Below are 12008 nucleotides of genomic sequence, written 5' to 3'. Positions count from 1 at the left end.
GACGGGTGGGTGTACTGTCCTGGGGCATGTCTCATATTAAACTCTGTGATATTATGAAGACTCACACACTTGAGACATAGTGTTTGGTAAAAAATATAGATGCTTTAATATAGCTGTTCTCTAGCTAGTGAAATAGAACCAAGTTGTGAATTTGATTATGCAGGTTTCTATTTGACTTTTAAAGATAACTTATCTTTATTATGTAACAGCAAGTGTCCCTGGACTATAATGTTCTGTTTTTGCTTTGTGTTTGGTATCCTATTTTAATTTTATTCAGTGCAGAAAGAACATTGTCTTAAAAACTTTACAACAGTAGAAGAAAACTATTTAAATGTACTCTAAATTAAAACAGAAATGAGTTGCTCTCTTTGTATTTATGGAGATTTAAGTTGTTATGATAAAAAACAAAAAAGATACCATAAGTGATGGAAGCACAGAGGGAAATGGCTGTATATTAGGAACCAAGAGTTCAGATTTCTGATTCCTGCATACTGTCAGCCATCTGATTGGAAGAGGTTAATTCTCTCTGCCTCATTTTTCTCTCTATATACTTACTTTGAGTTCATACATTTGTAGAATGCTGTTTGTAATTTATGATACTGAGGATTCTGCGAATTAATGGTAAAACCATACAAGTTTCAAAGCCAAGTTACAACATAGGCACCCACTAAATTCACAACATTTTTATAAGATGCGGTCAAGTTAGATATTCTGTTCATTGAATAGGAAAACTTTTAAAGAAATTTGAATTTTTAAAATAAGAGTTTACATGAGACATAAGTCCCAGAATTCTGATGCTATTTTTTAGCAATTTTGATTAGTGAATCCATATGGTTAATTATATTTTTTAATTAAAAAAAAAATTATTTTTCCATTAGTGTTGACATGCAGTGTTATTTTATATTAGTTTCAGCTGTACAACATAGTGGTTAGACATTTATATAATTTAGGAAGTGATCCCGCCAATTAGTCTAGTACCCATCTGATGCCACGCATAGGTGTTAAAGTATTATTGACTATAGTCCCTATGCTGTACTTGATAACCCTGTGACTATTTTATAACTACCATTTGTATTTCTTAATCCTTTCACCTTTTTCACACAGCTCCCGAGCCCCCTCCCATCTGGCAACCATCTGTTTGTTCTCTGTGTCTATGAGTCTGTTTTCATTTTGTTTGTTCGTTTATTTGTTCCTTAGATTCTACTTATAAATGAAATCATATGCTGTTTGTTTTTCTCTGTCTGCTTTATTTCACTTAGTATAATACATAAGGTTAATTTTAATACTGTCTAAGGAACGACTCTTTTGATCCAAAAAATCTCAGTAAAAACTGTTATTCAGTGGTGAGCATCAGACAGCATCTTATCATGACACTGACTCACTGTAAATCATTTTGGGGTTGCACAACAGAAATTAACTTAATATTTTTAAGTCAGAAATAAAAATCATCCACTGAAATGATAAACTTTGATTTTTAAATTGTGTTGTAGCAGTTTAATTTGGATATATTTAAAAGTTTCCATAGTTCCTTCTTAATACCGATTCTAGCAACAAAACAATATTTAAAAAAAAAAAAAACTACAAAGCAAAACCTACTAGTTTATTTTAAATAAAAGCAAATATATTTCTTAAATTCTGAATGTGCCCAGCTAGCATATTATGGAATAATGTTGCTGAAAAAAAAGATAGTATTAGGTTACAGCCTTCCTTGTTAGTGATTTTTAAACAAAACTAGAATTTTCCTGAGAGGCACAAACATTTCATGTACAGTATTTACTAATATTCTTGCTTGTTCTTAGATGGATTTAAGATGACAAGAAAGTCAGCCAAATTAAAATAGGCAAGAACTAGTGCTGAATGGGAAGTTTTGTACACCCTCGGTAGTAGCACATTTTTATAAGGATCTAGCTCTTACAAAGATCTGATTGTAGCTCTTCTAGGAAATTTCCAGGGGATGGTGGAGGACGAGCTAGGCATTGTGAATGTCTTAAAAAGGTGAAATTGTAGGGAATTTTCCTAGTGCGAAATCGATAAAAAAACAGTTGCTCTGGTAGAAGAGGCAAGTGGAGCCCGCCCGCCTGCACTGCAGCCCCTGCCCTGTTGAATGCCATTGTGGGCATCAGGATGTGATACGTGATGTGACACCACCAAGACCAGCTCACTGAGCCCCAGTCCTGGTGCTTGGTGGCAGAGTTATTCAGGGAGCAGAAATGAGTGAACTTGAAGTTTGCTTATTACTCTGCCCATCACTTACTCTTTATTTTGTCACGTTTCTCCTAAGAGAAGTCATGCATTTGTGCTAATCTTCTTGATTTCAGGATATACAGGCCTATAAAAAGTTTGACCATTATCTATCTATCTATCTATCTATCTATCTATCTATCTATCATCATTTTATTTTATTTTTTAGGTGAGTCAAACCTTGATTGACCTCACAGATTGCAAGGACCTTGTCAGCTTACAATCCCTTATTTTTTTATTTTTTAAAATTTTTATGCCTACAGCACCTGGTCTTCTTAGGTGGTCTCTCATCCAAGTACTAACCAGGCCCGACCCAACTTAGCTTCTGAGATCAGATGGGGTCGGGCTTGTTTAGGGTAGCATGGCCGTAGACTTGATCATTATCTAATATTTAGGAAAAAAAATTTTTTTTTTTTGCTTATTATTGGCCTTAGTTTCCTTTTTATAAGATTATTTTTTTTTTTAAAGAAAGGGCAAGAAGAATACTTTTTCTGAGTGGTTTGCTTTTCCCTTGCCTTTGTTTTTCTCTGAAAGTAAAGAGAGAGGTGGTAATAGGGAGACTTCTCCAGTCCATTCAGCACTCACCTCTGAATTAACCTGAAGAAGACACTATTTTCATCATGGAATTTCCCACCTCAGAAACCTTGTGATTTTTGAATGAAGTTCATACTCCTCAGTTAGGACCTAATGGTATCTGTCCTGAATTCCCTGCTCACAACAAGCTCTAATCTGCTTGTGGCACTTCTTAATTTTTCCAGTGTGACATGCTCATTTTTCCCTTCATCATTTTGGTTGGTCTCCTGTCTGTCTGTCTGTCCTCCCCTCTCCTCTCCCCCCTCCACTTAAGTTTTTACCTCTGCAGCCTTCCTTATTATCACCAACCCCATTTTCATCCCTTTGATGACTTATAGTACTTGTCTGTATCATTATTTTGACTTTGAATTATATAATGCACAATAAGATTAAAAGTCCTTGAGAGCAGAGATTCTACCTGATATTTCTTTCATTCCTCAATAAATACAGCTCTGGATTCTTAATAGATATTTGTAAGATTGAAATGAAAATTATGCAATCTGATTATGGTAAAATTGAATAATATTCTGTGTTGATTTTACTTGATTAAACTACTTGACATTTGCCAAATGGATTCTTGATTTGCAGTTGATTATTGAATAATCCATTCACTGTGAAGTTTTATAAATTAAGATTACTGTAATTGGAAAAATATGAGTTTTTGAAGATCAAAGAGAAATGCTCTTATTAGTCTTAACTATATGTGATAATTGGACTGGTAATAGTGTTTCTAAAGTAGAAGTCTATTTTCATGCAAAAAGTGCTGATTTATGGTTAGCAGCATCCACAATTGTTCGCTAAAGATGTAAAACAGCTTGCTTTCTTAAGTAAAAAATGCTCCCTGTAGTCTTGTTTTCAAAAGTATTAATTTGAATAGCAGGCTCTGATTAGATAGTGCAGAGCTATAAACATCATTCAGATTAGGTGTGTTTAAATATCAAAATATAGGCAGAGTTTGAGACTTTACCTAACTGAAATGAGCAGTTCCCATCCAGAGGTCACGGGTGAGCATTTCAGTCTTCTCAAGGTACCTGCGTGTTCAAACATATGTTTATTCAGGGTGACTCACTGTCTGCTTAGCTTGGCCTAGAGCTAATCATGGTATTTCCTCAGTGTTGGATAATAAGAACTCTTTTTAGAAGTCATGTGCACAGTTTATTGTCAGACTGTAAAATGATACGTCTATGGAAGTGAATTATAGATTTGAGAAAGAATCATCATGCTCTTCACTGAAGGAGGATGCTCCTCAGAGAGATTCTGCTTGGGTGGGGTTAAAATAACAGGTTTCCTCTCTCCTGTCACCCTCACAAATCTTACCTGTTTCTCCTTTCATTTTAGTATCTTATGTGAGAGGTTTATCTTCACTGTTCATTGTGTCACTTCTTAAATGTTGACCTACTAGTCAACCCTGCAGCTGTCACAGGCCAGATTTTAAGTGAGTCACATTTTTTTGTGGTGAAACGAGGTTAAATATCTTTCCCAAATCTTGTTTGAAGAGAATCGATGCTGGTTTGAACCTGGACTTTTCCTTGGAATTACTGAAAACGTGAATTTGGGTAAGGTTAGGGGTGCCATGGTCTGAGACAGCTAACTATTCAATTTTGAAAATAACTTGGCCAGCGCATATGGAGTAAAGGCAGATGTGTCTGGTGGGAAGGATCAAGAATGAGTTTTTCTAAGAAAAAAGAATCAGTTGGATAAAGGACATAACCATAGGGTATTAGGCTGTAGGCTAAGTGACAGCATTTTCTCTCTGTCGCCTTTCATTGTAGAAGAAGAATGCAGGAGCTCTAATGAAACATTAGAAAAGTAAAGGTGACATTTCTCTTTTGCTTTCTTTGGGGGAAGTGATAGGAAGTTGTCGTTAGGCTTAAACTAGACCAAAGAATTTCAATGCCCAGAAAAGCATTCAGAGCAAAGGAGTAAATGCTGAGAGCAAATAGTTGAGAGGAGGGAGCTAATTCTTTTTCTTTTTGAAGCAAAAATATAAATAACACGATTGGAGGAAGTAAGAATTGTGAGACTATCCCTTCCGTTATTTATCAGATGATTATTTTTTTATGCTAAGTTATACGTAGATTTTTATATAAGTATCTTAAGTACTTATAACTATCTTGATTCATTTACTAACTTGTTCATGTTTCCTATTGAAGGGTGAATAAACCTTTTGATAGTTGAAATCTTGAACCTAACGTTATAAATGGTGGTAAGCATTATAAGCGGGTAAGATTTGTTCATAATTAAGACCCAAGCCCACTCCCCCACTTCCAGGATGCATGGTTAAATACTTAAAAACAGGTTCTGAAACAAAAGCTCACTAAGCATCATTCCCAAATCTCTCCTGTCTGCAGAATTCACCCCCTCCTCACATTTACTATGATCCTGAATCTCAGCTACCTCTCCTTTCCCCGTACTTTAAACACCCTCGACCTTACTTACACATTCCCTTTATCCTATTGAGTTACACATTTACACTTAGATGCATATCTCCTCACTGTCAACACACTCTGAGTAAAGCATGCAGTTTTAAGCACATATACACTTGCATACCCCAGTTTGAATACAGGCACAGAGGAAAGGAGAGCCATGGTTTGTTGGGTGGGAGATTACATGTGGAGATTGCTCCATTGCTGTTGTGAATAGGCAAAATGGTTGGAAAGTAGATATGAGAGATGATGAGTTAAGGAACCATATGTTACTGATAATAGTTCGTTGAGAGGTCAATGCATGATCCTGTTAATGCATCTCCAGACTACTCGATCCGAGATTGGCCATTGAGACTAGTAATAATCCTAATGAGTGGACAAGGATACAGGTGTTTTAGTGCTGATCTAGGTTAGTTGAGAAGCATATCTGTTATTCTGTATTTGAATGTAAGACCTTCTGAATCTAGGGCTATTATGTGCCACAGAGTTGAGTTAAAGAATGCTTTGAATAAGGGATGCAAAATGTTGTAATTGTTTGTTTCTAAAGCATTTTGAAGATTAAGAAGTGTTAATTGCCAACTATTAAAATTTTTAGAAATAAAGATGTCATTAAGACCTGTTGTATGATGTTTATTGATGGGTACTACGGGCTAAAAATTTCTTCAAGAGCAGAGCTGAAAGTTTGACTTGGCTCTCCTGCCAGTATGCTGGGCTCTGCCACATTCTCCTATTTGCATAGATGGATGGCATGGGGTTCTTCTCTGCAATATGGAATAGATACTGTTTTGTCTCTTTGAAGGAAGAATGTGAAATTTGGAGTCAGAAAGAGTTGTACAAAACAGCATGATTACTTTTCTTTAGTTTTTTATTATGTCTTTTGATTTATGATTGCTTGCGAAATAGAAGCTCAAGCCTTAATATTGCATTCAAAGTTCTGTGTTGGTGGTTCTCAGCTCTGGATACATATTAAAATAACATGAGGAACTTGTAAAAAATACTAAGAACAGAATGGACTTTAGGAATGTGAATAGTATCTTTATATTCATACCTCATTGAGATTTGTATGGGTTTACAGCTCTAAGGAGAATCATCTTGTTGATTCCTACAAAAATATCCTGTTGTGAATTTGATTGGCATTGCATTGAGTCACAACAAGATTCTGATCAGCTTAGGAAGAATAGACATTTTAACAATATTGAGTCTTTGATTTCCTGAACATGGCATATCTATGACCTTAATTTCTTTCATCGGTATTTTGTAGTTTTCATTTTATAGATCTTGAACACATGTTTTTAAAAATTCTTATCAATGCTTTTATATTTTTGGTGCTATTGTTTTCCCTATTTTGCTAGTTTGTAGAAATAAAATTGAATTTTGTATGTATTTTGTATTCTGCAACCTTGCTAAAATCCCTTATTATAGTTTTTTTTGTAGGGTCTGTAGATTTTTTTTCCTAGGTTCTTTGGGATTTTCTACATAGATGGTTATACTGGCTGGAGTAGACATAGTTTTATTTTTTCATTTTCATCCTGTATGTTTTTTATTTCTTTTCCTTGTCTTGTTGCACCAGCCGGGTTCTCTGGTGTGATGCTGTCTACTAGTGGTGAGAGCAGTCATCCTTGACTTATTCTTGATCTTAGGGAAAAATCACTTAGTTTTTCATCATTAAGCATGATGTTAGCTGTTATTATTTTTTAAGATGCCCATAATCAGATTGGGGAAGTTCCCTTCTTTTCCTAGGTTTCTGAGATTGTTTATCAGAAATGGATGTTGAATTTTGTCATCTGCATCTATTCAGATGATCACATGGCTTTTCTCTTTCAGTCTGTTAATATGGTGAATTATATCGATTGATTTTCAAATGTTAAATCCGTGGTAATATTCTTGGGCTAAAGCTCTCTGGGTTGTGATTTTTATTCTTTTTACATATATTGTTGCATTTGACTTGTTCACATTTTGTTGAAGATTTTTATGTCTAAATTCATGAGGGATACCCCAACTTTTCTTTTGTTTTCATGTCTTTGTTTTTGGTATCAAAATAATGCTTGTTTATTCCCTGGAAGAGTTAGTATAGAAATGCAATTATTGCTGCTTTTATTTGTGTTTATAATTCACCAGTACAGCATTCCGAATAAGGAGCTTTCTTTTCTGAAAGGCTTCAGGATACAGATTCAGTTTCTATGATGGATATGGGACTGCTCTGGTTATGTTTCTTCTTGAGTAAGCTTTAGTAGATTTGTGTTTTTCAAGAAGTGGTTTGTGTCTGTCCAGTTCATCCAAGTGGTTGAATTTATGGACATAAAGTTTTTTAAAAAATATTTTCTTATTATTTCTGTAATGTCTGTAGAACTTGTGATAACCCATCTTTCATTCTTGATATTGGTAATTTGTGTCTTCTCTCTTTTTTTTCTTAGTCTGGATAGAGAATTATCAATATTAATAATTTATTTGAAGAACCAGCTTTGGTTTCATTAATTTTTCTTTTGTTTTTCTTTTCTGCTCATTTTGTTTTCTGTTTTATTGATTTCTGCTCTTACTCATATTATTTTTCTCCTTTTGTTTTGGATTTAATGTGCTATTCTTTTTCTAGTGTCTTAAGTGGGAAGCGTAGATTATGACTTGGGAACCTTCTTTTCTAGGATAAGCACGCTCACTGTTATGTTATGTTTTCTAGATCCTTTCACAGATAATTTATACACATACGAACAAATACAGATATTCCTCGCCTTAATGTGGGATTATGTCCCGATAAACCTATCATAAGTTTAAAATATTGTCAAGTCAAAAATGCTTTGCTAACACATTGCAGAGTATCGGTTGTTGACCCTTGTCACGCATGGCCGGTTAGTGGCCTGTGGCTCACTGCCGCTGTCCAGCATCATGGGAGAACATCATGCTGCATATGGCTAGCCTGGGAAAAGATCAGATTTCAAAATTTGACATGATCTCTACTGAATACATATCACTTTTGTTCCATCTATCATAAAGTTGAAAAACTGTAAGTAGAACCATCATAAGTCAGGGACTGTCTGTATATGAGAATATTTTTACTCTTTCCTTTTTAACATAATTGCTAGACTGAATTCTAGCAATTATTTTGTTCCATGCTTTGCTTTTTTTTTTTTTTACTTAGTAAACTATCTTAGATATATTTTTATCTTTTACATATTATTTTTCTTTTTTTTTTTTTATGATAGCACGAATAGCCAGTCTTCTGTTAGTGGACATTTAAGGATGGGGCCTGGGCCTTGGTATTTTTAATGTTTTATAAATTTCTATTATGGAAAATTTTTTACGCATTGTAGTTTATATATCTTAAGTGTCTTTTAACCTGTAGGTTTCTCCTTCATCATTTACCCCCTTAAACCATTAGCTTTGTCTCCTAATGGTAACCTTCACTTTTCCAGGGTTCATTTTTATAAAATTAAATGCAAATTTTATTAAGGATTTCAAATTACATTTTTCAGATTTGCACAATTCATTTCTTAAAAGTTTTTGTTGAGAAATAGAAAACAATTACAGAAAATGAAGCGCAGTTTAAAATAAATTGTTATGAAGCAAATATCCACGTAAGTCCTACAGAGGCCAAGAAATCGATTGCAGTCGGCACCTCAGAACTCCTTCTGTGTTACAGCCCACTCTCTTTTCCCACGTGTATTCAGCACCCTGATTTTTATGGAAATCTCTTCTAAGGTTAATTTTTACTTTTCCCCGTGGAATTTCCTGGATACTCTTGCATCATGAGATCTGTGTCTGCAAAAAATGTTTACCTTTAACAGCGTCATCGGCTGCGCAGCAAAGGCCTGAGTCCTCTGGTCGCGAGCACGTCTTCCATCTTGCTCTGCTGAGCATAAGGCACGTTTCCCCTCACGCTGGACTTCAGGACTGTTTTCTGTCGTTGCTTCATCTTTCTGGGCCACTTGACTTTGGGACAGAAGCTGCCTCCTTCTGAGTTCTTCATTATGAGCAGCAGAGACCATCTCTGGCTCATGTTTTTAAAAGGATGTGGGTGTTATTGAAGACTCTCCGAGAGGGTTGGGAAAGTGTAGGCTTGAAGACCACGCTGCCGAGAACACAGCTCGGTCACACAGAGTGGTCTCAGGAAGCACCTCTGCCACCAGTCTGGGCCCAGGTATTGCTGCTTGTGCTCCAGACACTACTGATGCTGGGCGGTGGGTGCTGCCTCCAGGCACTGGGTGTAACTGCTCTGGCTGCTGCCATCCTCAGCAGGTGTATTTTGGGAATTCCACCTTCTAAAAATTAGTAGTTTTCTGTTTGACGTCTAGAGTGGCGCATCTGATCAGTGGAGCTTGTGCATGTGCCCATGTCTTGGTTTTGAAGAAAGATGAGAAAGCAAATATCTGTTTTTGTTTTTGTTTTTCTTTCTTCATTCTTTGGTACTGGGAAGAATCCTTGTTGTATAAGGTGGGGTCTGTTTAAATGTAGGCTCAACATTTGGATGGTTGGGGACCAAAGGAATCGTTCACCGTAAAAGTTCTGTACCAGTCTTAGAAATCCATTCCTTTTAACGTAATGGATGCTTTTTATAGCCACTGACGTGGCTCATACAGCACAATGGATGTCTAACATAGGCATATTCCTTATCATTTCCAAGTGCCATATTTTCAGGTACCATGTAAGACAGAGGACAGTATCTATATTTCTAACCCCACCTAATTTTAGCTAATTTTACGGATTTTTCTTTTATCTGATGAATAAACTTAATGAAATATAGTAATTAAAAATCTGACTGTAGCAAACATTGGCATTTCCTGACTGCATTTTCTCTGAGAGCCTTCTGGCTCGTAGACCATTTGCCTTTTTTCGGGTGTGATCTTGCTGTATACAGAGAAGGTCTGGAAAATGGGAGATGGTCTCTTAGGACTGTTAGTAGATATAAATAGGATGTCACTTGCTTTTCAAAACCGAGGTAATAATAGTTCTCATTATTGTACAGGTATTTTACTAAGTTACTATGAAACTGTGTAAGCCCAAGCCATATAAAATTAGCACAGAAGCCTCTTATGCTTTTAATTTACATATGATGACTTTAAAAACCGCTCATGAAGTTTTCATCTGCTGTGAAACCAGGGCATAGTTGAATGAATGGAGCAGTGGACTGAGGGTCGGGGGCCTTGCCGATACTGTCTTGGCTGTGCAGGCAGTGTGCAGCGTTACTTTGGATAATTCATTTATGTTCTTCTACATTTCATCCTTCCAATTCCTAAATAAGAATTAATATTACTACCCCTTCCCCTTCACTTTTCTCACAATTGTGGTATAGGAAGATTTGAGACAGATGTGATTGAGTTTCTTAGAATAAATGTGGTAACTTCAAGGCTGTCATAGTAAAAACAAAGATTAATGTACTATAAAATCTTTAAGCAGTGTGCACTTTGTTGGTTTAGTACACAACAATAAACTTGTTAAAATATCACTATGGAAGGACACATTTCTGAATTATTATTCAAAACAGGTGGTGCCTCAGTTTTAAATTCTTAAAATACCTCAACTATGGATTTAATGGGCTGAGTTGATAGAAATGGAAATTTACTTCTGGTTCATCCGTTTGGCCTCTGCCTACACAACCAGTAGAAATTGCTTTATAGAATGTTTATAAAACTCATTTCCAAATAATTCAAGTTAGTTTTAGCACCATTCGCCTAGCAAAAGAAAAAAAAATCCAGGTTACTAAAAATCCAAGGTAATGTTGTGGCAGTAAGGGTGAGGATCAATTTATTGGTTGCTCGATTTTTTAGTGATACATTTGATTGCTTTTGTGGTTCCAGATAGCAATTATTTCTAATGTAATTTATTTTGCAGTGAGGGCCGAGGCAAGTTGACGGTATTTTCAGTTAAAGCTATGTTAGCAACCATGTGTGGTGGAAAAATGCTGGACAAATTGAGATGTAAGTATTTTCATATTATTTGAAAATTTTATTTTCAAATTAACACGTCTTCAAATGAATGTTTTCAGAATTTCGGATGATGCTATATTGAACTTTTTTGTTCTTTGGCTTCTACCATATCACTCACCTGGTTCAGAGAATATAAGTTGGGGAGATTCAGAACAGTAATGTTGATAATTTTAAAATTCTTTAAAAAAATTTTTATTAAGAATTATGCTTGAAGATGTTTATGTTGACTGTTTTTAGTTAGAAAATAAGTTTGATTACTTTTAAGAGGTTTGATCATGATTAGCCCTTTTATTAATAACTCCATTCCTCATCAGGTGGTATTTGCTGTGATTAAACTGTTTCTTAACACTTTAGAGCCAAGCTCAGTTGTTTAGAAATTGACAGCCTGTTGTTTTTCAGTTATCTTTCCCAATTTTTTTCTTACTATGGGCCATTTTGGCCCTTTACTGTTCCGTAGATACTGTAGAAGGGTGGTTAGATGAAGTCAAAGGAGGTAAAATTCACAATTACGTAATTTTTCTGCTTATGGTTTTCATTTATTCACTTATTAGATAGTTTCTAACTGCCTAAGATATGCCAAGCATTGTGCTAACTGCCTAAGATATGCCAAGCATTTTTCTTTATGTATATTTTCTCACTGAATTCTTAAAATTTCTTTGCACGACAGCTGGTATTTTTCTCCATTTTATAGATGAGTTAACCGAGGGGCGAAATTGGGATTTCAACTCAGACTCTCTAGCTTTAGAGTCCTGTTCTAAGCTACTTTGTTGTACTCTGCTATGCCGGTCCTGCAGTGAGAGACACACATGTGATACAGTATAATGATCAAAGTGCCGTAATACAAGTACCC

The 12008-nt window shown here is 35.5% G+C and overlaps 1 protein-coding gene and 1 pseudogene across 12 annotated transcripts in view; one reads left to right on the top strand and one right to left on the bottom strand.

Moving 5' to 3' along the window:
- The window catches only part of DTNB (dystrobrevin beta), a 158963-nt gene that overhangs the window by 5329 nt on the left and 141626 nt on the right, over positions 1-12008 (top strand). For all 12 annotated transcript variants that reach the window (XM_025045711.1, XM_025045710.1, XM_025045717.1 and 9 more), the window contains exon 4: positions 11064-11149. In XM_025045711.1, the coding sequence (XP_024901479.1) occupies positions 11064-11149 (86 nt within the window). The remainder of the gene's footprint in view (positions 1-11063; positions 11150-12008) is intronic.
- LOC112478535 lies at positions 2496-2614 on the bottom strand (annotated as a pseudogene).

Source organism: Pteropus alecto, unplaced genomic scaffold (assembly GCF_000325575.1).
Source record: "Pteropus alecto unplaced genomic scaffold, ASM32557v1 scaffold61, whole genome shotgun sequence".
Taxonomy (NCBI): Eukaryota; Metazoa; Chordata; class Mammalia; order Chiroptera; family Pteropodidae; genus Pteropus; species Pteropus alecto.
This window is presented reverse-complemented; position numbering and strand designations above follow the sequence as displayed.